Source organism: Heliangelus exortis, chromosome 4, assembly GCF_036169615.1.
Source record: "Heliangelus exortis chromosome 4, bHelExo1.hap1, whole genome shotgun sequence".
Classification (NCBI taxonomy): Eukaryota; Metazoa; Chordata; class Aves; order Apodiformes; family Trochilidae; genus Heliangelus; species Heliangelus exortis.
The window spans coordinates 30,880,906-30,908,864 of record NC_092425.1 but is presented as its reverse complement, the minus strand read 5'-3'; the positions used below and the strand labels follow the sequence as shown (position 1 = coordinate 30,908,864).

At 36.0% G+C, this 27,959-nt stretch overlaps 2 protein-coding genes across 4 annotated transcripts in view; one reads left to right on the top strand and one right to left on the bottom strand.

Annotated features, from left to right (window-relative positions):
- Positions 1-27,959, bottom strand: part of RPL9 (ribosomal protein L9) — a 388,416-nt gene that overhangs the window by 229,740 nt on the left and 130,717 nt on the right. The window lies entirely within an intron of this gene.
- KLHL5 (kelch like family member 5) overlaps positions 6-27,959 on the top strand; it is a 52,043-nt gene continuing 24,089 nt past the window's right edge. For 2 of the 3 annotated variants that reach the window (XM_071743719.1, XM_071743720.1), the window contains exons 1-2: positions 18-177; positions 25,062-25,244. In XM_071743719.1, coding sequence (XP_071599820.1) covers positions 25,102-25,244 — 143 coding nt within the window. In that variant the 5' untranslated portion in view covers positions 18-177; positions 25,062-25,101. Of the gene's footprint in view, positions 178-14,024; positions 14,425-25,061; positions 25,245-27,959 lie in introns of all 3 variants that reach the window. The other variant, XM_071743721.1, reaches the window with a different exon arrangement.

The window sequence follows — 27,959 nt, the reverse complement described above, 5'->3', positions numbered from 1 at the left end:
GAGTAGGCAGTCTGCTTTGAAAATTAGCTTTTTTCTTTTAATGGCTTGTTCTTATTTGTTTATACTTTTGTTTTTCTGACTCTAGATTTTTTTCTGCTACCTCAAATTTTTGGAAAGAGGAAGGCAAATGGAACTACATGATTCTTCGAACACATAGTGATCATTCCAGTGTTACAGGTAATTATTATATTTACTCAATTCTAGCAGTAAGTTATACTACAGGGACTGTGATTTTTGGCTCACAAAAGTACTGGGTCTTCCTTATACCTTGAAATTTAATCTTTTTTTGTGCTATACATCTTGTGAGGGCTTCTTTGTGGTAAGTGTAGAGAAGTAGGAAATGACTGTGGACTTCACGTGCTAGTGTTTGGAACATTTTTGTGTGATTTAATCACTTCTGCTGTTTATCAAATCATGCTTTATAGAAGGCTTTCAGTATTACTAAAAAGCTCAATTTTAATCTTTTGGAAATCTGTGAGACATCACTTAACTTTGACCCTTTAGATAGGAAAACCAGGAAAAGCTGATACTGAATCTGTAAGAGACAATACTCCTTTAAGGAAGTGTTTATAGAATCACAGAATGGTTTGGGTTGGAAGGGACCTTAAAGATTTGGATCTAGTTCCGTCCCTCTGCCATGGGTGGGGGACACATCCCACTATACCAGATTGTTCAAAGCCCCATCCAGGTTACTTCCAGGGAGGATTCTCCTACTCTTTTTCCCTTTCCCCTCTCCCGTTCCCCCCTCATCCTCCCCCTTTTCCCGTTTCTTTCCTTTCTTTGTGAAAGTACAAGTTTCTATGTACTTGTTGGTATCTTCCACCATGGATGACATCAGCACTTTTCTGAGCTTTTGAAAAATACTGGAACTGCTAAGGTTCCCCAGAGATTACTTTGAGAACAGACTTTTTGCTTTCATTATTTTGCAGTATTTCTAAATGTGGTACCTCCACTTACTAAAATAGCTGACCTCCTCCAGATTGTCAGAATTTTTGGACTTGGTCTGCACCTTTTTCTCTAGTGGTCAGGGAAGTTAAAAAGAATTGAAAACAAATGTCAAAATGTACTCGAAAGAGAAGGAACTGAAAAGATAGTATGACTAATTATCAGGCATGGCTGCTGATTAATAATTATGACTTACGGATGGTGCTGGCATTTTTCCAGAAAACAAATTTCTGTCAAGTTGAGAGAGAAACTGATTTCAATCTGTTCAGACGAATACTTTGCCAGTTAATTACCTCTTCTGGCAATTCTAAATGCAGCTGATGTTAAAGATCTTGATGTCTTCATACATAACAACAGGATATATTTTAAAGAAGAATTTGTTTTATTAGTAACTTGTATTCTTCCAAAGATATCCACCTCATTTTCAGAATTAATGGAAAACTGTTAATAAAACTGTACAAGACATTTTTGTAAGGAAACAAAAGAAACTTAAGGTAGAGCACTACCTTAATCTCTTGTAAAGTGTGTCTGGATAGACTTGTCCCACTGCCTCAGTTGATACTTTTGTCAAAATAGCCAATATGCACTGTATTCATTTTATTTAACATTTAACAAAGGTTTAGCCGACTTGCTTAAAATTTGCAATGCTTTCAATTTCAATAACTTGCCAATGAAATCAACATTCTGTTTTTATTATATGAAAATTCCTATGACCCTGTATTACACATGCATTAGTTCGGGTGTCAGTTGTTCTAGGCATCTTTTTAGATAGATGCAATTAAGATAGAAGCATTTAAGTGCTTTCCTACTTAAGGGATAAATACCTTTTTAATTTTGAGAAATGTCACTCCTAACAGTTTCAAAAAGCCACAGCTTGCCTAATTGTTTCAGATAATTACAGCCTTTTAAGTCTTTGAAAAACATATTGAAAATGTAAGAAGTTTCTCATGCTTACACTCACTGAATTTTATATGGGTGAGAGAAGAAGCAGCAGAACATGTCTTACCTGAAAAGAATGAAAGCCTAAGTAATGTGACGAGTGCTGTGGACAGCTTCATGTTTTCAGACCTTTTTCTAATGGTCTTTCCTTAATTATTTCTTTGGAGTTGAAATTGCAGACTTTTTGTTCAGGTAGATAGGCTTTCTGTCTCCAACAATAAAGCAGTTGTCACCTTGGCAAAGCACTACAGCAGTACCACTGGAAAGGATGACATTAAATGAAAAATTCATTTTGTGAAATGCTGGATATTATAAGGCCATAACAATGATTATTTCTTCCATCACTCTTCATTTTATTCCTTCAGTGTTCTGTATTTGGTTAAAAAGAAATGTTTCCCCTCCAATCTCAGTTCTGATTAGAACTGTAAAGAAGAGTGGCTCTGCATTTCTGCATCTGTTTTCTGTATATGTGGTTCATAAGAGGGAAACAGCTATGAAGAAAGAGAAAAGCCTGTGCTCAGATCTTTTTGTTATCCTGGTCTCAGAAATCTATTTCAAAGTATGGTAAGGTATTGTGCAGTTATAGGTATTTAGAACAAAACAAACAAACAAAAAAAGAAAACAAAAGCCAATAAAGCCCAAACAAAAACAAAAAAAGAGAACTACATTATCTCAGGCCTCCGTTAGGCTATTTTTAAAATTCAATTCCGGTGTTTTTTCTGATGTGTCTTCCATCTCTGTCTTTTCTCCTTTCTCCAATATGTTATGAAGTTGTAGGAGGAAATACTGATAAAATTTTGATATGAGCTATGTAGGCAAGATGATGATGATATACTCTGTCTAGTACAAATTTTTTAATTTTGGTTGATTTAAGTGAAAATAGTTTCATTCATTATTAGAAAAAAAATGCATGCTAATTTTAGACTTACTGTAGCCTCAATTTCAGAACCAACTGAACTTGTCAAAATCTGGCAAAAGTATACCCACAGAACAGATGAAATATTAGCAGCAGCTGGCTGTGTAATACTGCACATATTCATAATGTACAGTAAGACAATAATCAAGCCCAGAGAGGTTTACTAACCTGAACTGTAAAGAATACAAATAGTAACATGGCTGAATTATCAAATTAATTAAATGTTTACAAGTAGTGTGTATGTGGCAAGGAGATAGTAAAGGCTCACAGGAAGATAAGGTTTCTGTCATTGGTTTTGGTGATTGGATTGTTTGTAAGCAAGTTCTTACTTGTTACCAGGTAGACATTTTATGTTGTGTTTTGCACAAAAAATCTATTAACCTCACAATTGCCTTCCAGATAAGTACAGTGATCTACATTGATAATTCATTATATGCAAATTCATTTGCATTTGTCTAGTAGATATTTTAAAATATATTCTAAAATAAGTACTTTTGTATATTAAATGGTCGCTTGGAAGGTAGAGTTAGAGTTTAAATCTTGATCTTTTAAATGCACTAAGAGAAGTGGTATTTTGATTGTAAGTATAATCTCAAGCTTGTGCCTTCAAACTATAATTAAACCATTAAGAAAGTAGGGCATGTAGTGATGCTACCAAAACTTGATAAGGCTTGGCAAGCTCTTCACCAAGAATCAAAGCATTTTAAGCTTGGAAGTATTTTCCAAGTAGATCAAGTTTTTTAGCTATAATTCAGGCATTTATAAACACGTAAGCAGACCAAGTGATAAATAATAAAAATTTGCTCTTTTGTACCTCCTCTTACTTCACATTACAACTTCACATAACAACTGTACTTAAAAGAGATTAAATTTTAATTTCAGTGAATACTCAAACAGTATTATTTGAAAACTTACAAGCTTAATGAATTAGATATTTTTTTTTATTAACACTGAAAGCTACATTAGGAATTCCTAGAATTTTGAGCTATTGGGAAGGATATATGGGCAAATATCGCAGACCATCCAAATCTGATGAGTCCAGCATGTAGTAGTACAACGTGTTATTTTTGTATTTCTACTGAGGTTTAACCAGAGTTGATAACAGAGGAAGAAAAAACCCAATTGTTAAGCAAGTAGTGAAAAATTTTTTCTCAATTATTCCTTCTTCTGACAGTTTAGCCATCTGGGTTCAAGAGGTTTCCCTTTTTTTTAAGCATGCTACTTCAGTAGTGGGCCTCATGCCCTGGGAATGCTAACAGTTTGGATTAGTATCCTGTGTCCCTCCTGACTTTTTATCAATATTGCTGTTGTCTGCTGCTCACTTTCTGCAGAACAGGAAAGGTTTTAGGGTTTTTGTAAAAACAGGGGTGAGGCAGCTAAGATGGGGATCAGTATGCCTGTTAGGTTAGCCAGACAGTTAACTCTGCAAGTAATTTAATGGTTTAAAGTTTTAATAGGTTATCTAGATTTCTACCTTTGTCGCTTTGTTTTCCAAGCCAATTTCGCTTTTATACAACCGTGGAAGGCTGGAAGCTCATAGTTGCGTTTGAATGGTCAGTCAGATACTGTGATGACTGCTGTTCTACTTTGTTTCTAAATCCTGGGCTTAGCTGATACTGAAGCTAAGGCAGTTGTGCATACTCAGAAGCAGTAGATATTCATCTTGTGAGGCTGTAAATTCCCTGGAAAAGCTGCCTTTTGGCATTTGTTTTATCATTTTCTCCCTAATAACACTTCTGTCTACTTGCCAATTTCAGTCAGGCTCTGACAGAGTGGAGCCCTTATTGTGTTTCAATTAATGAAAGGTTTTGAAAGTATGGATGGGTAGGGAAGGCCAAGAAAGTGATACTACTTGATGTGCCAGCTGATGAGCCTGTCTGCTTCTGGGTCTGAATACGACGAAGGATTTGCTCATCTTGCCTATCCTGGTACTTAGTAGGGAGGTGTGTGTGTGTGTGGAGACTCTGTGAGATGAAGCATGCAGGACAACTGGAGTTATTGTTAGAAGAGCTTGTAAAATAAATAATACTGGGGAACCTGAGATTACTTCTTTATGAAACTGCAGACACAGAAGGGAGAATGTAAGAAACTAGTTTTCTTATTATATTTAGGAATCCATGGTGACTTGATAAATAGTTTAATCTGAGATTTAGTAGTATTCAAAAACAGAATTAAAGGTTCTGTTTCCTTATGTGCCTCAGATACATATTATTTTAAGCAACATTGACCCTAAGCAGAGGACTAATTTTGTTTTAGAGAGAATGGGATAATTGAATGTACTGCGATTTGTTCTGCATGTTTTTTTCCTAATAATACTTCCTTGAGCCAAATCACTGGCAAAATCAATTGAAGCCCTTAATTAACATCTCTAATTTAATCATGTTGTTTTTATAACTTTGTGAAGCTTATTGTAACATGAAAAACCTATTGTCAGGATACAATGCTTATAACTAAAGCAAGTAATACAGGGCATCTTATTGCATATATATAAACATGTATGCAATATGTACATATATAAACAAATACATGTATGATCCAATCTAAATATCTCTGGGACTATTTGGATTATGAATACCATGCTCTGGTATTGATCTTATTTCAGTGCTTAATTTCAGATATCCAATTACTGCTGTGAATGTTACTTGTCATGGGGAAATAAGATGAAAGAGTTGGGTTTTCTATTCTACAAGATAATACTTTCTAATAGTGTCTGTCAGCTACGACTATGTATAAATATAAACAATCTTTAGTACTGATTGATGATTCATCTTACAAGTGCTTAATTGGAATATGAACCCTTAAATGGTCTTTTAAAAACCTTTACTATTATACATGTATTTTGTAAGAAATCGAGGTTATTTCTTTGGCATTTCTTGCATAGCCATTTCTTCATCTCTGTTCAATTAACTGTTTAAAGAGCAATCATCACTGTCAAGCTGAGATGAAGAAATGCTGTTCTGTACCATGCTGTTGTATTAAAGTTAAACATAGATATTTAGAGGTGGCATAGAATATCTAAATACCATGCTGGTGGGAGAAGAACACGTGCATGTACAGTGTTCTTTTGTTAATGTTCTAACGAAATGCTTTTGAAGTATTTTTTTAAAAAGTAAAGTACTTATTATTTTTGTCTATGTGTATAAAAGATATAATAAATATTTCATTTAGCAGGGGGATGACAATAACCTGTCATTTTCCATTCAGTTGCATGGAACTGATTAAATGAATTCCTCACCTCCTGTACATTTAGTTACCATGCTTGGCAGGTGGCAGTCATTTTTTGTATTTTTAAGGATTGTGTCCTCAAACTGTCAGTAGGTAAAAATGTTTTCTTTTTTGCCTCTCTGATCTTGAGCTTACCAAAATAATAGAATGGTTTGGGTTGGAAGGGACCTTAGAGATCCCTGCCCATGGGCAGTAATGCCTTCCCCTACACCAGGTTGCTGAAAGCCCCCTCCAGCCTGGTCTTGAACTCTTCTAGGGAGGGGGCATCCACCACTTCCCTGAGCAACCTATTCCAGTATATCACCACCCTCACACTAAAGAATTTCTTTGTAATGTCTGATGTAAATCTACCCCCTCCAGTTAGAAGCTATTCCTCTTCTCTCCATTGCTACATACCCTCATAAAAGGTCCCTCCCCAGCTTTCTAGTAGCCCCTCTTCAGATACTGCAAGGCTGCTATGAGATCTTCCTGGAGCCTTTTCCAAGCTGGAGAACCCAAACTCTTTCAGCGTGTGAAAGAGGTGCTTTTCACCTGTGAGAGGTCCTCCAACCCTCTGATTGTCTTTGTGGACCTTCTCTGGTCTTGCTCCAATGGCTCCCTGTCCTTCTCATGCACAGAGTCCCAGAACTGGGCACAGTACTCCAAATGGTGTCTCAGGAGAGCAGAGCAGAGAAGAGGGGGAGAATCACCTCCCATGATCTTCTGGTCATGCTTTCATTTTGCCTAGCTGTTACTTTTAAGGATCTGGTGGCATAAAGGCACTTAGTTGATGTGAATGCACAAATAGAATTGGGATGATCATATTTATAGGTTATGCTGCTTTCATGTTACTTGTATGATAAATGCAAATTGTTATTAATTGAAAGAATTCTTGTCACTAAAGTCAGATATTTGTACACACTGCTGTGACCTCCCTGAATCTTCTCTAGGCTAAACAGTCCTAGCTTGCTCAGACTTTGCTCGTATGAGAGGTGCTTCAGGCCCTTTATGATCTTAGTGGCATTTATTTTTTCACTCTCTCCAGTATGTCCATCTCTTTCATGGAGTGAGAAGCCCAGAACTGGACACAGTGCTCCAGGTGTGGCCTCAGCAGTCCTGCAGAGAGGGGAATGATCACCTGCCTCAACTTGCTGCCAAGACTCCTACTGCAGCCCAGAATACCATTGTCCTTTGCTGCAAGAGCAGCTTGGTGACTCACATTCAACTCCGTGACCTCCAGGTTATTTTTGGCAAAGGCTTTTTCTTCCCCAGGTGCAGGATTTTGCACTTTGCTTTGTTGAACTTCATGAAGTTCTGAAGGCCAATCTTGCCAGTAAAGACAGCCTTTTCTATAACCTATTTCTCTAGGGCCTTGCCCCAGTCAGCAGCAGACCCACATTTTCCCTAGTTTTCCTTTTTTCACCTGTGTACCTATAGAAGTTTTTCGTGTTGTCTTTGACATGCCTTGTGAGATTCAGCTCCAGATGGGCATGTGGGGTTAGATTTGTTTATATTGCATGGGGTTTTATGAGTTCTTTTTGACATATATGATGTTACACACAGCTAGGTTCCTAAAATGTCATGTCTGTTTTGTGTAGGTGTAACATTAATTCTTAAAACTACGTGAAAGTTCTGTTTTTCATGTTGATGAGACATTAATATAATTTTAAACAATACTTGGATACTTACAAACATCGATATGATTCTTTTAAGCATTCTGCCTCCTAGTGTGATGATTATTAGTTTTATGCTTGGATCCTTTGTGTTGCCTTTCTGTGAACCCTGTTTTCTGCGACACTGTTTTTGAGCTGGAATGATCAATTGCACACAAGGAGTTCCAGATGAGGACACACCATTTGTTTCATAACCATGTAATAAAGTATATATGATCATATATTATCCCTTATGCAGCTCAAAGTCTCATTGGAGGGTGGGGGGGTTTAATTAAACAGAGGTTCTCATTGACAGAAAAAATATGAGTCTCTTGAGGTGTCTTTTGGTGTTAAATCGAGCTCAAGCCTCTATCTTGAAATACTTTGCTTCAATAGCTGTGGCATTGCATAGCTTGACATTTAAATAGAGTGTAAACTTTTTGCTCAGGGAGGTATATATTGTAGCATATCTTGTATTACCTAATCACTTGCAAATCTACTTCTCTGTTCTTTTGCAGCATGGTAAACTGGTGGTTTTCTATATGGTGCCCAATGTAGAATTATGAGTACCTGTAAAATTTTACCAAACAAACGTCAACTCTGCTCTTGATGGAAGTGTTCTTTACTGGTGAAGTAAAGCTGCTGCTCTCTTGAAAAAATGTAAAAATATATGTTCCAGGGGGCTTGCAAATCCGCCTACAAAAGTGACCTTAGCCATGTTTATATTAATTTGATGAAAGGAAATTATCTCCATGTTATTTTATTGGTTTTGCCATGATCCTTCAGTATGTGGTATATGGCCATTACAGCTTTATTAGGCAGTACTTTCCTAAACTGATTCTAAAAAACAACTTTACTTTTGGCAGGACTTCTTTAAATATCTGAGCAACAGTGGTTTTGTTACCACTCTTCCTTAACAGTGACATTTCTACAGGAGATTTGTGCTGCAGTATCATTGTCTCTAGATTGATGACTTTGCCTTTTTTTCATTGGAATAGGTGGTATCAGTATTCCTGTGTATGAGTGTATGAACTGGGAACCTTTTGCTTGTCATAATCTTTGTGTGGCTGCTTGAACAGAAAACTGGTTTTAGGGGATTAGCCTTTCACAGTGTTGTCCATTCAGTATTATAAATGAGTTCTAACTGAAAAAAACACAGCTGACCTGATGGTCTCAGACTGCAATTTTTTTTCAGGCTGAATAAGCTTAAGGGGGCTTGCTGCCCAGTTTTCTTAGGAATAGCTTTGCATTACAGTGCTATTTGCAAATGGTGCAGTTCCTGATAATATTTGGTTATTATTTTGATAATCAGAAATCAATGTTAATGATTTAGTGTTAAAGAAATGTAAATGTCTTGGATCACAACTATAGTTCTGTGAACTAGTATGATGTGTGGACTAAAAAAAGTCTAGGCTCTGACAGCATAGTCTTCTATTACATATGGAAATCTTTCTCCTTTGCCCCCCCCTTTCCTTATCTGAGTGAAATAACCAGCTCTGTACAGGTCTTTTCATTCTACTGTTAAGCTGAGTGCTTTGAAGTCAGCATTTCTAAACATATGGCTTGCACCGCTCAAGGAAAATGTGCCATGTAAAGTGGCAGAAAGTTGCAATGTTGTGCAAATAACTTGGCTGCAGCTCATTTCTGCCAGTCAGAACAATGAATTTAAGCACATAGAGTCAGTAACTATAGTTTTCTTCTCTTTCTTCTGGTGTTGATTCTACAATGGACTTTTCACATAGCATTGAGCCAAAAGTGTTCACACTTATATAAAACTTAGGAAGTGGTTACTGTTTCACAGAATCAGAGTGTGGACATAATAATCTTCCTGAATTCTTTGTTGTGCTATTGCTGTAATTTGGGGGCTGGAACACAAGACTAGGAAGAAAAAAGAAAACATTGAACATTTATTTTAAAATAATCACAGCTATAAGCAGAACTGCAATTTGGGGGTTGTCTTCAGCAGTTTTCTTTGAACAGTTATTTTAATCCCTCACAAATATTTTAAAGTTTAAAAATCCTTTTTAAAAAACTGTTGTATTTTTAATGCCTTTTATTGCTGAAAGTGTATATTTGATTAATTGATTAACATCTGTGGTGAGTGAACCTTTGTTACGCTTTTAAATGCTTATCTGGGATTGCTAAACATAGGCAATATATTACTGTATCATTTAATGAGTCTAGCTATGTCTAAAGTACATCTTTTTATATTTATTGCTTTTCTTAAGCAGTATTTTTTTTTAAATAAAAACAACTCTTGCAGTCAAAACAAAGACTTATTATCTTGACATTTTCATTCTTACTGGCACTTAAAAGGATCATTAATATCTCCTAAGGATTAGCTGAGCCTTTATGCCCTAATCTTAATTTTAAAAATGGATAATTTTAAATCCGTTTGACAGACTGAATATCTTGAAAATATTGTATCTGAGTTGCCCTGAAGATGAGCAGTGATAGTTTTTTGTAGCGAAAACATAGCAGGAACAGGGAAAATGTGTTGAGATTAAAATTTTAAGACTGCCGCAAAAAAGTATTCCATAAACATATTAATTTGTTTGAAAATTTAATTTGACTACTTAGTGATAAAGGAAAAGTCATAATTAATAAAAGTCCTTAGACTTGATTATTATTATTTTTCCACATTTCCAAGTGATGCAGTTGATAGTATTTAGAGTGTATCTTCCCTCAAAATATACAGCAGAATTATCGTAGGAGTCAAAATGTCTAAATTTTAACTAGTTATGCTAGGCTGCAATGTTTCTTTAACACTGGTATGAATAAACCTATAGAACATCAAAGAATATCAGTGTAGTAAGGTTTTTGGCTAGTAAAAGAAACAATTTTATATCTCTCTGGAGGTAAACTGTTCTGAAAATCTTGAAATGAGCACTTTATAAAGCTGTCATGCTATGTTCTTTGTCTTAACCTGTTTGCACAATTGCAGATTTAACATACAGTCTGCATTTGAATGTTTTCCTTTTGTTCACAAGGCAGAATCTGGGAAACAGTCCCTCACTGCTAACTGCAGAAATGTTTTACTTTATGGAACAGGTCATAGGAGAAGTTATGTACTTAAAATGCTCAGGTCCTCTTCTCATAGGAATATCAATCTGCTCTGTCAAAACTGGAGATCTCAAAATGGTGTTAACAGCAAGCTTACACAACCTCCTTAATGTGAACAGGATTATGTTCCCAAAGATGACAGTGTTCCTCTATTTGGAATGTTACGATTCACCACAAAGCAGAAAATGTTTATTCAGCTGCAGCAGTGACAAAGGACAGGAAAAATAGTATAAGCACTCTTGGTTTTTCATTAAAAGAAAACTTTTGCCTTAGTAAATGACAAAAATTTCATAATTCTTGCAAAGTCTATGTATGCTGTGTTGAACTAAGATGGTAGCATTCAGCTTATCTTCTTAGCAGGCTTCTCAGAAATGTGTTTTAACGCATTAGAAAGACATACGATGGGAGGCTGTGTCCTAGGGGTGGGCATTAGGATTTGTGAGCACCAACAGCCAAGCAAAAAGGATGTCAAAGATGAGGTTTTGATGGTCATAATAAGTGGAAGTCCTTACACATCATCATTTAAGGTATTTTCAGAAGTCTGTTAACTCCTAGTGGGAAAACTTATAAAAGCTATCACATTATTGATAGCAATAAAGATTGTCCAGAACAAGAAGAGGTCCTCAATTATTTCTGTGCAATGTTTTCAGTTTGAACGGAAGAACTAAGTGATGCTTGTCTCATCTTGTCATTTGTAATACAAACTTGTATCTGATTTAGATGAAACAGAGAAATATTTTAGATACTTATGCAGTCTGTCTTAGAACTGTAATTTGGGAGAGTGTGTAAAGGAGCAAGAGATTGTATAATCTAGAAAAATGTAAGAAAACAAATGGCTTTGTGTTTTGGTCTCATAAAACTATAGCACATTTGTTTTCTAATTTGTTTGAGCCTGCAGCTTCACAGCTGAAGAAAAGCAGTAATTAGACTATTTCCCAGTAAGTCATGAGGAAGTGCTGAAAAAGCACTAGAATCGGCAAATCTGCCTTTGTCTTAGTAGGCTTCTGCTGGGGTAGTTTGAATTTTAAATGAGTCTGTTATACAAGAAACAGAATCCAGGTCAGTCTGTATGTATAACAGATTTAACATAAGAGCAGAAATAAATGTATTTAAAGCTTTTCATAGCTAATTGGGTAATTTAAACACTACTGCTGTTTTGAATGTTAATAAATTCAGAAACTGCTTGTCCTGGTTCTCCACCGTTGATGAATACCGACACAAAATGTAAGGAAGGATAAATAAAAAGATGCCATTTTGTCACTACTTCTTAAGCTGTACTGTAGCTTTACCCAACTTGCAGTTACACAAATGATGGTTTCAACAATGCAGTTAAGCTTTTAAAAATTGCTGAATTTGTACCAGATGGCTGGGGGTCTACATGTCACACCATTTTTTGTTAACATTTTTATGCTGATAAATTAAATCATTATCCTTCTTAAATATTTCCCTGTTTGTCTGTGTTTAAATGAAATTGCCAGCAAAGAAATAGTTATATATGTGTGTATATATATATACAGTTATATATTTATCTACTTAATTGTATTACCCCCAAGGTATTTTCAGCTGTTTTCTGGACATGCTGCAAAAGTTTTGATAGATAGCTTCTGGTAAGCCAGGATGGTGGCAAGGTACACATTCTGAAATGCAGCATCTCTCTGTAGAGAGCAACTGGAATTCTGATTCTTTAGAATTGAGCTTTGCTAGCATGTGTGAGATACACTTTCATAAGTAATTGTGTTAAAAGTAGTAATGGTTACTTTTCAGATTAAAACTAGCCCTTTCAGCATTGTGGTTCCAAAGAAAATAGCATGGTTTACTCCTGGCATTGAGTATAAAATGAAGTGTTTGTTTTTGGGGTGGTAAACTCAGGCACTGGTTAGGTTTTCATGTGGACTCTGTGTGTAACCTGTTTCAAAGAACAGGATACTGCAGGTGTCCTAATTGCAAGATCACATACATTAATGTTTATCCGAGAGAAAGAGACTTTCACTTCTGATGAAAACTGTAGGTAGAAAAGAGGCACTTGGATTTTATTGGGTTTTTTTCATGCATTTATCCTGGAGGGTTGAGCAGCCTCACTGAACTGTGAAGACTGAAAACATAGATCTGTTTATCACGGAGTGATAAAATCCAGATCCTCTGTGTTGGTCTAAAATTGTTACTATTTGCATGTTATTGGAGTTAGTCTCAGCATTTTATATTTAACTATCTCCAGATGTTGTAGAGGAAATAGGCTGTTTCTCATAGGAAATGTAAATTTGTCACTGTGTATTTTATCCTTTTGGCTGTCTCTTCCTCATTCAAGTAAAAACTTTTGTTGGCTATTTTAATACATTACCTAAATTACCTGTCTACAGGGGATTCTGTCTCAAAAGTATGCATCTCTCTTTTTCACTGTTCCATCAGGGTACTTTTAACCTGATCGGGAACTGCTGATTGTGATGAGAAAGAAACCTTTTGAAAAGTCATCTTTTGTTGTCTGTTTTGTAGGGGACAGTGTCCTGGACAGTGACCAATTAGCTTTTCTTGCTTTTGCTTTTAGTCATGTGTAAGTGAATAGAAATCATTAGCTCATTTCAGATAGAAATTTTCAGTTACTGCAGACCTAGATTTGAATCAAAGCATATCAAGATGAAAGGCTTTATAACTCAGTACTGGTCCCTTGAGCCTTCCAGGCTGTTCTTGTCCTTTTTAAGTTGGTGCATGTCCTGTAATGGAAAAAAGAATTATTTACACTTCAGTTTCTCCCCCGCATAATCAATTATCTTTGGATTGGTTTAAAGTCTTTTCTGTAAATTTATTCTTTAGCAGTGCAGGAGGAATTTAATTTGCTTTTTGCGGGTTTTCCCTCTCTGTAGTAGCAAGAGTTAACAGAACAAGAAGCAGAGATTCTAAGATGCAGTATGGGAATTACGTTCTCTGTCATTTGTGGTTTAAGAAAAGGGGGTGGTTTTCAGCTCTTGAAAGGGCTTTAATGAATACTGTTTGGTGTTTTTGAGAGCTAATGGTCAGAGAAGAGCTACAGAAACAGCCTTGGAGCTTTTAGTGTAAACTCATCAGCGTCTTTCCTGATTGAGGTGATTGTTTCTCCTCTTTTTATCTCAGGATTTTTCACGTCTATTGCCTATTGTTTGTATTCAAATGACATAGCGTTTAAGAAGCCTTTTTTATGCGAATGCAGTGCTTTCTCCCCTCCTTCTGTAGAAAATCTGCTTGCCACAGACAGCCAGAGCATGTGTTTCACTTGTCTTGGTTGAGTGCACAAATCTTCTTTTATGTGTGCTGCTTCTTACCCCGTTGCCTAGACGATCGCTGCCTTTCGCTAAGGATGTCTGGTTCTCGTAAAGAGTTTGACGTGAAGCAGATTTTAAAAATCAGATGGAGGTGGTTCGGTCATCAGGCATCAGCCCCTAATTCTGCAATTGAAAGCCACCAGGGAGACTTCTGGAATAGAGGACAAAATGTAACAACTGGTGGCACAAAGTTTTTAGATTCAGGTAACCTACCTTTAACATCAGTTGGTTACAGAAGGTCCAGCCAACAGGATTTCCAGAATTCACCTCCCTGGCCAATGGCATCCACCTCGGAAATCCCAGCATTTGAATTCTCAGCAGAAGACTGTGGAGGGGCACGTTGGCTTAACAGACAAGAAACAGATGGTAGAGCAAGCGAAGAAGAAAATGAATCGGACAGCAGTTCATGCAGGTTAATTGTTACTTTCCTATTGTGAGAAATGTGTTTCAATTTCAGGTTTACAGGTAGCATGCATGTATAGGCTAGCCTCTATTCTAGATTAAAATGCTTCAGAAACAGCAGCTGCTGAGCATCAAAAACAAAAAATTACTTATAATCAGAGTTCTGAGTGTTTACTAGGATCTTATAAAAAGCACCTTTAGTTAATGTGGATAAATAATGCCCAAATGTGGATGTACTTGTGTTTTAAACAGTATACCAAGTACATGCTGCTTTGAACAAGGTACTGTCCATTGCATGGTAATGTTGCAGGGTGCTTTCTAAATTATTTTGAAAAGACAGGGATGGTTTAGTTATGCTGAGAATTAGTCACATGCCTGTTATGAGAAAACTATGGAAATGCAAGTTTCTTGTTTCATTCATCTGTTGTTTCCACATGTTTCTATAGATGAGATAGATGAAACTGTAAAAGATACTTAGACTATAAAGCAAAGATTTTTTTTTCTTGTGCATATGCAACTTGAAAAATACTTAATCTATTGAAAGCCAACCAACTTGTGCTCTAAAGTGATTGCAGTTGTCTGTCTAGGTGTCTTCAATTGTGCATTAGCTTAAAAAGAAGAAATTATTGTCTGTAAAGATGTTTTGGTATTCCTCTCTCACATGTGGTTGCTAAATATGAAACTTCAAAATTTGTTGTTAAATTAAAGTTGTTTACTGGGTGTAAGTTATGAAAGTTAATATTTCTTGTTAAGTATCAATTTAATTATTTTATTTCCTTTTACTGTGTAAGTCAGCCATTCTTCACTAGAAGTATTTTTCTTGTTTTATAGTGCACATAGTGTGTAAAGTAGTTACCGTTTCAAGCACATTTTATTATGTTTGCTTTGTGCTTTTAAGATAACTTTGCAAGGATACAGCATTTCAGGATAAATGACTATTTTAAAGGCTAGGCAGTTTAATAAAGCCTACTAAGGACAGATCAACCTAGTTTGGCAGTTTGTGTTTTGCCTTCTGTGGGCACAGAATTCAGTTAGTGCAAAGTAGTCCATAATACAAACACTGCCTGTTTATGGTTATGTAACAGATTCAAGGGAAGAAGGGAGGGTAAAAGTGCTTAGGTGTCAACATAGTGTACTTGCTTTTATCACTGAATGGCAAAAGTAAATTACAGGAAATGGAAACCCTGCATTCTGGTGCTTCATAGCAGCAGTCTTATCATGATGCAACAACTATATAGCTGGAAATAATTATCTCTGAAGAGGTCCTATTTTAAATGATAATTCAGCTATGAATTTTTAAATAGCTGTGTCACTGGATAATCTAGGTGTAATGTATAGTATATACCACTGTATGATATAGGTGTAACATCACTTTCCATTTCAGCAACATCTGCTTGTGATGTGAAATTTTTATGTACAGCATTACCCGAAACAAGATATTCTCACCATAGCAAGGCAATCACCACAGAAAAAGTATAATTTTAAGAGGTAAATGTATCGGTTGAAATTACTACAAATTTGTTCCTAATAGTAGGAGAAGAGTTTACATATGACAGATCTTTTTTTTTTTTTTTTTAAATTTTTAGGACTGGGGAGCTGCAGATACTTATGGAATGTGAGAAGTCTGTACTGTTGAGGTTGTTTTTCATTGTGTTTCGGTTTTTGCTTTTGTTTGTTTGGTTGATTTATTTTGGGTTTTGGTTGGTTTTTTGGTTTTTTTTGCAGGCAGAGTTGTATACTACAGAAAATGTGCATAGGATTTGAATTTAGTAAATCTCAAATATCTTTAGATTATGTGCTTAATCATCGATAGCATCTACATTTACTTTATTTATTGATCAGCTTCACTTTCATGCTTTAAAATAAGTATTTTAGGTAAATTTTGAGTTCAGTGTTGGAACAATTTAATAGGTAACTAATGGTAATATTAATAAGAACCTGCTTTGTGTTGTTATCTGTATCTCTAGTCTTATGTTGAGACTGTACTTAAATCATGTTTTGTTCCTTTGTTACAAATGCGTAAGCTGTTAGGCAGACTTACATAATCTGCCCAACATCTGGAATTTTTCTGATGTTAAGAACTTAATTAAATAGTCTTTTTTATTAGTCTAAAATATAACTTATGTATTGAATCGAGAGAAAAATAACACCCTCATCAATGTAGATTTCAAAGGGCTTTTCTCCTGTATTAAAACCCTGTTCCTTCCATTGGAAACAAATTGTGTATATGAAAAATTTCCTTTTTTCATACTTTTTTCATAGAAGCTGTGGAGTTACCCTATTCTTTACTCCTCTATAGTTTATTGTGCAATTGCAAGCCCTAAAAGCACACAGCAACAGAAGCAGCTTTACTGTTTTGTGTGTCATCCTTCCTCATTGCCATCCCATGGAACAGGTAGAAATAGGTCACATCTTAGTAATTATGAAAGTTTTAGATCACTATGAGATTCATTTAGAGTAGAGCCTCTGTAGAAGTTATTTGTTACTAATATAGAGCTTGGTGGCACAAGGGTTAAGCAAATTCAAAGTTTAGTACCAGATCTTTGACAAAGGCTGCTTCTGCAATGCAAACAGATCATTCAGGTTCAGGGAGAATGCTGTTCACCTCATGCTCCTGTGTAGTGTTTGTAACCAGGGTTAGCCTGAAATATTGTTTACTGGGCTAGTGAGGTTTGAAATTTTTGCTTGATTTTGTCTCCTACATTTCCTGAATCATGCTGTTTGTTAACTCTCCTGCATTCCTGAGGCAATGGTCATTGCTTTGGATTTGTACACACATTTTCCAGAAGCTGTGCAGACTCCTGTGTAGCAAGTTCAAGCCTATTAGTAAGAGAAATGTTTTTCTTAACTTTTTATGGGTACCTTAGCAGAAGTGTACAGACTTTGAAGGCACAGTGGATAACAAGCATAAAATACCCAGTGTGCTGACTGTTCATTTCAACTAGGCATGCACTGAAAGATTGAATTTTTTTTTATTTTTTTTTCATAGCCTCAGTCTTACTGATCTTTAGGACTGCAACTTCTTTTGGACTCCAGTTGTGCTGTGTATTTCTATATATCTCCTATGACAAAATAATGCAAACTGTCAAATAAGGACAGTTGATAGATTCCCTGATTGTGGCATGATAGTAGTATAATCCTTGAAATTAAATTAAAAATAAGAGCAATTTTTGCTATATATATGCATGAATAAGCCATGCAAAATAAGAAACATTCAAGAAAAGCTGTTTTACAGCAGAAATCTTGAGCCTTCTCATTTTTTGATGCTACTGCTAAAATTACAGAATAACAAAATCATTCTGGTTGGAAAATCACCCAGTCCAACCATTAAACCTGACTGTGAGTCCAGTGCTAAACCATATTTCTAGGCACCACATCTACTCATCTTTTAAACACCTCCAGGCATGGTGATAAAACCACCCATGGGGGCAGCCTGTTCCAGTGTTTACCCCTTCAGTGAACAAGTTTCTTCTAATGTCAAATCTAAACCTTCCCTGCTGCAGCTTGAGGCTGTGTCTGTTTATCTTGTTGCTTGTTACTAGAGAGAAGAGACAACAGCCACCTCACTTTCAGGTAGTTGTAGAGAGCAATAAGGTGTCCCTGAAGCCTCCTTTTCTCCAGGCTAAGCAACCCCAGTCTCTCAGAGGCTTCTCATCAGACTTTTTCTCCAGGCCTTTGACCAGCTTCATTGCTCTTCTCTGGACTCTCTCCAGCACCTTGGTATCTTTCTTGTGGGGGACCCAAAACTGAACACAACACTTCAGGTACAGCCTCACCAGTGCTGGGTACAGGGGGATGATCGCTTCTCGAGTCCTGCTGGCCACACTATTCCTGATACTAGTCAGGATGAAATTCTTTCATTTTCCTCTGTGCCTATTATGTCTTCACTTGGGTTATGTCTGTGCATGTTTGAAAAGCAGCACAATTATATAGCATATGTGAGGCAGATTTAATCTAGTAAACTTGAACAGTAGATGTTGCAAAAAGATTGGTAACAAGAGGCTTCACAATGGACTTCGTAAAACCACAGGAGATTCCAGCTACTTATTTGGTTGGAATGAGCTTCCATGCAAGATGATCACCTTTTTGATGATTACTTTTTGGAGTAATTATCACATGCCTTGACTAATTTAAAGCATGGTCTGTTTTTGTACTACTGCACTTCTCCATCACACTGCAAGGTAGATGAATCATGGGGTAGGCTGGTTAATGTTTTCCAGAGAGAATGAATGTTACTGGTGGTGTGTGTGGGTATATGAATTCGTTCCAGTAAACCCAAGACACCTCCTAGAAGACAGGATACCTCAGAGATCTAATCAAAGGTCTAGCTACAATGAAATTAACCCACATTGTTTCTTCTAAAAATTAAAAATTAATAATAAAAGCAAAGATGGCTTAGCAGGCTGCATGTGCATGTCTTTGTTGAACTGGCATAGGTAACAGTGGAGTCTGTGCTTCAGCTTCTTGTGTCTGTTGTAATTTATGCCAGTTAGATTACAGTTATTGCAAAAATACTTGGGTTTGCTTGAATCTGTGCCTTTTGGTTGCAAGACTGTAATTATGGCTGTTGCTACAATTCTTTTCTCAAGCATAGAGTAAATCCTAGCCCTCAAGTTCACATGCATGTATAGTCTTACAGTCTCTCCACAGTAATTTCTGTCCCCCTTCCATTGTCTTATCTTGAGTTATGATACAGCATGGGTTTTTTAGCAGTCTGTGTTGTTACCATCTATGGCATCCTCCTTTTGTTTATGCTCTTCCCAGACTTTGGGAAGAGTGTCTTGATCTGTACCCTTGCTCGCTTTTTCCAAGAATCATTTCAGCATTATTCTTTCCAACAAACTCCGTTCTCTGCTGTTAAGTTTCTTGTCTTACTGACTTAAAGAAGGAAATATTTTGCTCTTTACACAGTATAATACAAAATCATGGAAGCTAGCATAAAAGCTGGCATATTCTTACTTCAGTAGGTTATGCTCTGATCTCCATGCAATAAAATGTCAGCTGGCATGGGGACAGCAGTATAAGCCACCAATTTGTTGAAAAAATATTTTAAAATCTAATTTGAAACATTGTATGTAAAATCTACAATGCAGGAAGCAATTTTAGTGCGAAGTTAAGATTGGTTAAAAATATAATTGGTTAAAAAATATAAAAGGTGTATCTTAATATGTATCCTAATTTGCCCAAGAGGATATAGAATCTGTCTTCTGTGATGTGTGTGACCTAAAGGATTGACTGCCCTGGCAAAGATTACTTGTAGTTGGAGCAGCTCCTCTACTTACATTGCTACCAAAAAAATACCTTAATGATGAGTTTACTGTGCAGTCTAGCAAATGCAGTGCCCTGTCTCAAAGAAGACAATTAGCCTGCTGTTTGGCTGCGTAGGCTTTTTTTTTCTTTAGTTAGAAAGTCCAGCTATAGGAGGTTTGTCTGTTCTAGTGAAACTAGAAAGGCCTTTGCTGGGGTTTTAAGTGGAACTTAGAGCTTATAGGTGATTCACTAGAGTAAATCCCATATTTGTGATTGCAGAGTTCTGCTTTGATCAGTCAAAAGCTGTCCTTTGATTTCATTGACATTATCCTTGTGTTTACAAGAATGTAACAGCAGATATAATTTATAGTCAGAGGTGCTATGTGTTATTTTTTCTTTCATTGTCTTCTCTAAACACCAGGAAGTCACACCCATTTTCCTGCTCATACTTAATAATTTTTGATCACTTATTTTTGAACCTCTTAGTGTTTTGAACCTCATTGAGGTGTGAATAAAGCTAACGTTTTTTCACTATTTTTCTTCCTTGAAATGTCACGATGTTTTTTATAATATCTGTAGATGTCAAAACGTCTGTCTTGTTTTGTTGATTTTTGGTTTATTTGCATGTTATATTTCTAAAGATAATACTTCTGCATGAATTCAGGTTTAAATGATTGTGTCACCCATTCACTACTGGAAACATAGTAGTGAGTAGTATAGTGTGTGTTTTTTCCCACCTTTGTGGGTTTTCCAGCGTTTATTACTTCTAATGCTTTCATCTGCACCCAGTTTCTGTTAGAGAAACATATGTAAAATATAATTTAAGCCAATTCTATACACATGTTATTCTTGCTTCAGTTCCCAGTTTGCTCTGTTTTCAGTGTATTTATGAAAGCCATTTGGGTTGGTGTACCATGCATCCTGCAAATTTCAGTAGTGTAGATAAAACATTTGCTTTTATTTTGGTTTCCTAAGGGGATCAGCTTTTCCTGCAGCTGTGTTCTCCTGCATCATCTCTGCCATTGCCCGCTTTAAAACCCACGGGCCATTTTTATCTTAACCTGAGGGTAGGCAGAAATCTCAAAAATAATGTCACTTCTTGCAGATGTCAACTAGTTAATGGAGAGAAACCCAGCTTGCTGTCTTTGCTGAAAAAGGACATAATTTATCTGCTGCAAAGCTGGCTGCAGAGCACAGCTTGCCCCTAGTCAGGTTATTGGCTGTCTCTTGCCTGGTGAGGCAATACCTTGAGGGACTGAGGGGAAAGGAGAAGTAGTGGATGGTGTGGGAAAGGGAGACAGAGCATAGAAATCTTTTGAAAAAGCAGACTTCATTTGTTCACTTCATTCTGTGAACCAACTGGGTTGAGCAGACATAATAGCACTCTATTTGAGGGTTTTTTCTCCATCAAGATTTTGCAGATAGAAATCCCATCATAATGCTACCTGACTCCTTTGTACAATCAAGGCTGTAGTAACCAGCTGCACTACAACACGTTGCTTCTGTCAAAAGAAATGTGAATTCTTAATGCAAGAAGGTCAGTATCTGTACTAAATAACCTTGACCAAACAATGTCACTCTTACCTAGCAGTATAACTACATTATCTTGTGGAGAAGTTGACCTTTTTTAGAAGTACAGGTGAAGTTGCAGCTAGATTAGGTGAACTGAATGTGACAATAGAACAGCTGAGATTGCACATACTTTTCAGATACAATTTTTTAAGGCAGAATTTTACACAATTTTTCAGAAAAAAAAAATTTTAAAATTAGTTTCAAATTTTGGATGGGTTTCCTCTATCTCTGTTCCAAAATGCAGAGTTTGAAATTTGTAGTCGTTTTTTCTCGTAGTCATAATGTTTTTATTGATGCATGTGTATTTCAAAGACAAAACATAGAGGCATTTAAGATGAAAGATGCCTTCCTAAAAATCTTGAATAAATAATTTTTAATAAAATAAAATGCTTTTAAAAAGTTTTGCAACATTTCTGATAGCCAAGGTTAATACTTATTGGAATTTATAAGTTGTTAAGTAATATGTGTAATTGCTGTAAAATTAATCTCCTTTAAAATGAATCCCAATGCTTTAAAATAATTACAATTATAAATCATGTTAGTAGGAACAGGTTGTGCTTCTCCTCCATAAAATTTTAAAAACACTGATGCTTTTCTTTTGAGAGAAAGTTTAGTAAAAAGCAGGAGTTTTTACATTGAAAACTGCACTGTGGCTTTGTTTAAGTTTCAACAATGAAGCCTGAATCAACACCAGAAGGAATTCAGCTCTCCGGTCATCATCATCATCATCATCATCATGTATCATCATATATGCTTTCACTTTTTTGAAAACTGCTTATCACCACTTTACCATCCAATTAATTGCTTCATTGCTTTGCATTGGGCAAAGATCCTTAACCAAACAGGAAATAAAATGCTTTAAAAATGAATGAGTTTATAGCATGGCTTATGCATAATTTTGTTTTCAAAAGGCAGTCATATAAATTCCTTATTGAAGCTGAAGATAATGAGCATCTTTTGTGTTTGCATCTTTGTCATCAGGGTAGTAAAATGTGTAGGTAACATGAGAAAGACCTTGTCATTAGAGTAACTTAGATTTTTTACAATCAACCTGAAATTGTACCATACTTCATAAAATTGTTCAGTGCTAGACAGGATATTTTACACATAAATAGATTGGAAAATAAAGACCAAGAAAAGTGTGATTGAAGTTCAAGAATATAAAAAGGAAACCCTACTGGCTAATATCCCAAGATATTTGTTATTATATTTAATGTGTTAAAAATGCTATCTTAAATCTTAAAGGAGTGTACCAAAAGGGTTCTTTGATATGGTTATCTCATGTGCTAACAGCCCAGTCTTTAGCATAATTGTCTTAGTAGTATGTGTGAGTTGTGCAGAAGTGGCAATACCTCTTGTCTGTGGGAGGGGAAATTGATACTGTGCTTAAATTTGAGTTGAGAGTCAAATCCAGAAGGAGCAGAGCCCCCGTGATGTGCAGAGCTGTGGCCCTCATGGCTGAGGGGTTGCTATGAGCACAGGATTTGCAGGTCTGCATTAGATAACCAGGCTTCCTCTCTCTAGGTAGACAAGATGTAAGCCAAGAATTTTTTAAGACAGTAAAGACAGTATAAGGGTTGAGAGAGAGAAAAGCAGGTCTTTCCCTTCTTATGTTCTTCCCTTGTGCGTGTATTCTGGCTTTAGCAAACTGCTCTGGGAAACAGGTTCAGAAATCATTTAGGGAAGGGGAGAGGTTTGAATTTTTCATAACCAGTCATTGGCTAATAGGCAGAACTAGCCCTTGAAGCTATAGCTTTTCATTTTTTGCAAGTGCCTCAACTGTTAGACTGCATCTTTCATGTTCTCTTTATGGACCACTGAAGTTTAATCTTTCTATCTCTTTCCTTCTCCTTTTCCTTCCTTATGGAAAATAATTTGTAGGTTAGCAGCTAGAAGAGAGACACAGAGTTGAACTTCTTCAGTTGAGCAGAAGAACTGAGCTTGACTCTCTTGTGTCTTGAATAAGTGCTTTATTCGATAATAAGTGGGAAACAGGTGTCACTGCAATTGTGATGACCTCTTGGTTCTGTGCAGAATGCACATGGGTGCAGTCTTGTGGCTGATGGTAGCTCTATTAGCCAGCAAAGTGCTGGCTTAGAAAGTTTTTCCTTTCTCCATGGTAGTCTGTTGCTTCTTTGGTTCTATCTGCAACTTTTGAGGAGGTTGTAATGTCAATCATATCCCTGATATAGTGTAAATTAAAAAAAAAAATCATCACTAATGAGGTAATTTTGAGGAATCGGTGTTAAAATGTTTCAACCACAACAACAAAAAACCCAATCCAACCCAAAAAACACCAAACAACCTGTATCAACACAATTGAGGATGTAATAAATTGTGATAGGGAACAAGAATTCCCTAAGTATCTTATTGACCAGCACTGGTTTTTTGTTTTGTTTGCTTGTTGGGTTTTTTGGCAGGGTTGCTGATTTAAGAGTTGCATTTTCTGAGTGGTTTTTGCTCAGCCACTGTGAGAATGCCATCCGGTTTTGTCAATAAAATGGTTTTTATGGTTACATTTTTATGGTTATGTAATTACATTTTTCAGATATACCAGCTTCTTGTTTCAGTTTCCAAAATGGTCACAAAGAATGCTTGTTCCAGCTTATCAGAGGCACAGAGGTGGAGCAGAACAAGTGATTCATGGGGATGAGAAGTTGAGAGGGCTTAAATAAATGGCTAACCACAGCTACAGAGAGTACATGTAAGATGAAGTCTTCCGAGGGGATTAGGTGGGCAGGTATCTAATTTCTGATCCATTACTAGATTTCAGTTTGAATTAAGGGCCAAATTTTAGCTATCTGGGACAAGAAAGAAAGATGATACCAAACAAAAAACTGTTACAGACCATTTCCTGCTAAAAATTTAAAATTTTGTCTTGAGGAGCTCTGTCTTGAAATCAATATCCTAGGTTAAGGACTGAGCAAAATCTATTGGTGGATTTAATGCTGGCCATGCTGCCTGAGTTCATGACATCTTTTTTAAAGCTGGGGTCTGGATACAGATCTTGTGAATCTGTGTCCTTCCAAATATTATGGTAGTTCCAGAGTGTTGTATAAGGTTGTATAACATTGTGGAAAAGTAAGTTGTAGCTGGTTAAAGATCTGTGAGCAAAAAAAGGTGCTCCCTTCAGTGTACATAATTAGGATTAATCTCCTTTATGTTCTAGGCCAGGCATTCCTTTTACATTCTCTCTGTTCCTATTTCCTCCCAAGCTGCTGAGTATATGGACATGAAGAACTTTTCTCCCCAGCCACTCTGCTGTTGTGTTGGCTTCTACTTTCCTAAATCTTATTTTAGACACAGAAGGCTTCTTGCAGTAGGAGCAGTGGTACATTGACATGTTCTTAATGGTTCTTTTCTCCTACATGCCCACACTTTTACTAGCTCAATATATGCTGAGTTTTGTTCTAGGCACCTAGGGCAAAGTGTGAAGCAAGACTTTAATGAAGTAAGACTTCAACATAAGTGGCAGGGAGAGACTTGATTCCTCATTACATCCTTCCATTGCTTTTTCAGTTTGAAGATCCTGGTAGATATCTGTTCAGCCATCTGATAACAGTATAGATACGATTACTGGACTAATTTTTGTGTGTCTGTTAGCTGAAAAGTTCTACATTAGCTGATGATACCTTTTTAGCAAGGATTTAGCTTTGGAGGAAGAGAGAAAGTATGATTAGGAAGAGAAAATAGCAAGAGAATATATATTAGAACTAATCAGATAAGTAATTTTTAAATCACGTGATTTTTGTTTTATCACCTGTAGATGGAATTGGTGTACATTAATATTGTGTGAGCTAAGATTTCTATTGTTGTCTTCACCAGAACCTCCAGCAGCAGTCATACCTTATCATCGTGTCAAACTATGGAGCCCTGTACCTCAGATGAATTTTTTCAGGCTCTCAACCATGCAGAACAAACTTTTAAGAAGATGGAGAATTATCTTAGACACAAACAGCTATGTGATGTGGTGTTAGTTGCTGGTGATCGTAGAATTCCAGCTCACAGGTAAGTTTATTATAATTTATAAAACTTCATATTCATTTGCAAATGCATCTTCAAAGTCTGTCTTGTGTTTTGTTTAATAAAAGGCAGAACATCCTAAACAATTTAGAGTACTTTAAACATGCTTATGTTTTTTAACATTTGTTTGGAAACTAAAAGTTAGTTTCTGTCTGTTGTATGCAATATAGCATCAAAATTAATTGTGATATTTTCACTTTCTATTTTTTGTCTTCAAGCATATAGTAGGATATTTGCATAGCAAAATAAGAACCCCAAAGGTCCCAAATTCACCCTCAGAAAATTATTAGTAGTGGTTTCTATATGTTAGAATGTTGTAAAAAAAATTTTAGGTTTAATTTTTTATTCGTATTAACAAGTTGTTGGAGTTATAATTAACAATAAGGACAGTCTTCTGTCTTCAGTTTTTCTGAGTGAATAGCAGTTGATAGCAGACTACTGAACACTGGCTAAATTAAATCAAACGTTACCCTATCTGTCATCTGTGTAATTAGATCATATAACATGCTGCTTAAAAGCTAAGAAAATATCAAAGATTGCAAAACAAAAGTATTAATAACTAAAGCATGTTATAGTATTTAATGCACAGTATTAATAGTTCAAATAGGAACCTAGTATAATTAAGTTGTGGTTTCATCAGATTAGTTCTACATCAGAAATAGCAGCCATAAGCATTCCTATTTTAATTGTTCATTCCTACCTCCACAGTGAAATGACAGCTCAATACTGGAATAGTATTAAGATAATAATATAAAAAGATAGAAGTTGCTGGTTTGGGTTTGTTTGTGTGTTTATTTCATTCATAAAAAGACAGAATTCTGCTTTTGTTTAGATATCATCCACACTGTGGTGCTGACACAACTGAGGGAATGATAGCATGGGGATGGGAACAGACTTGAGAAGCAGGGAGCCTGGTACTCCATAACTTAAGATTGGTCTCAGAGCCTTCATTTTATGAAACTTAATTTTTAAACAATCAAGACGATCCCTGATTTTTCCAAGTTAATTTAACTAAATCTTACTGCAATTTGTGCTAAAATGGGTGGTCTTGCTCCCCACCCAACCCCTGACCTGGATTCCTTTGTGAACACAACCACTTAGCTGTGGATGATAATGAATCCTTTTTGCAGAATCAATAGTCTGAGCAAGATAATTTGGCTTTCCCTGTGGCTTCAGAGTTGCTTAAGATTGTTCCTCAGTTTGTTCAAATTAGCCCCTGTGGAAAGAGCAAACCAGATGGAATGCGCTCAGGTCTGGTGGGTTTGCACCCACTGAAGTAATTTAGAAGTCAAAGAACTTTGTAGTTCTGTAAACAAGAAAACTGGGAATTATAAAAAGGAAATTATTTTACTTCCTTATATGGCTAAGGTACACAGTTCTGGAGTATGTTTTATGTAATAGTTAAGTGTAGAAAGGATGCAGAGGACAGCTGTGAATCTCATGTAAGGGCCGGAAGATTTTTTTTATTTTTTTTTTAACAAGATAAACAGCAAGCATGCTAAGAAGATCTTTAATGTGATTTGTACCTGTTTATCAATTAGATAACTGACTTAGCTCCTTCAGTTTCTGCTACTGTTTCTATTTCTGTAGTGCACTAGACACACAATACCACCTGTTAGTTATTCTGGTCTTCTCAGGAGGAGAAACATCTTGTGGTAGTTGATATTTTGTGTTTTAAATACACATGAAAGTTAAAGCCAAAAAAGCACACCTTGTGCTTGTAGCAGGAGATAGGAAGCTTATGACTGTCCTTAATTCACTCTATGATGTTGGAGCAACTTAGTGTAAGGAGCTTTGCTTTTTGTATAGCAAGTTCTTGCTCTTACTGTTGTGTTTTCACCGAGAAGTAAAGCAGTACTTACAGTCCTCATTTCAGTATGTCCAAAGTACCTCACAGAAAACTAAACTTTCCCATATTGGGAAAGAAAGTTGTAGAACTTGTGGCTACATAGAATTTATAAGAAATAATATTTTTCGTTATTATTTTTATAAATAATCACGTTTGTACAGAGAGAGGAGCTTCCAGGTTTTCTTTTTTGAACTTGACATTTTTAACATTTCTTTTATTTTTAGCTTAATTCTCAGTTTCTGCTTTTGATGATACTTGAATGTTCTGAGGTGTTATGTTATGTTTGTAGAGAAAAGAGCAGTAAGTTTGGTGTCTTGCAGTAGTAATAACCATAGGTATTATATTACTGTTAAATTCTGACAGGTTTTGGTATGTGTCTATTCAAAGAATTCAGGCTTTGATTCTACTTCTATAAGAGTATCACATGTAGTCCTTATTTTCTTGTGTGAATCTCTATGGTTCTAAGAGTGTTTATCTTCTCATTCTGAGCTGAAATTATAGCTAAGAATTTATTTTGGAGATCAAGAATCAACTAGTAAAGGGGACAGTTCTCCACAAGGAAAAAGTGCTTTATAGTCCCTTAGCCTGCAGTTTCATAAATAAATTTTGCCAGACTTTAAATTAAATTTAATTAAATTTTTTCATATGGATCCTTTTTATGTGTCCACTGCAATTTCACATGTCTTGGTCATTTATTATATTCCTATTTATTACAGTCAGCTGCTATGTCCATAATAAAAGTTTGTTTTGTGATAACCTGTATTATGTATAATATTTGAATATAATAACATTACAATAAGAAAAGAGACATGAGTACATTCCTGGGCAGAAAGGATTTACATCCTGCTCTG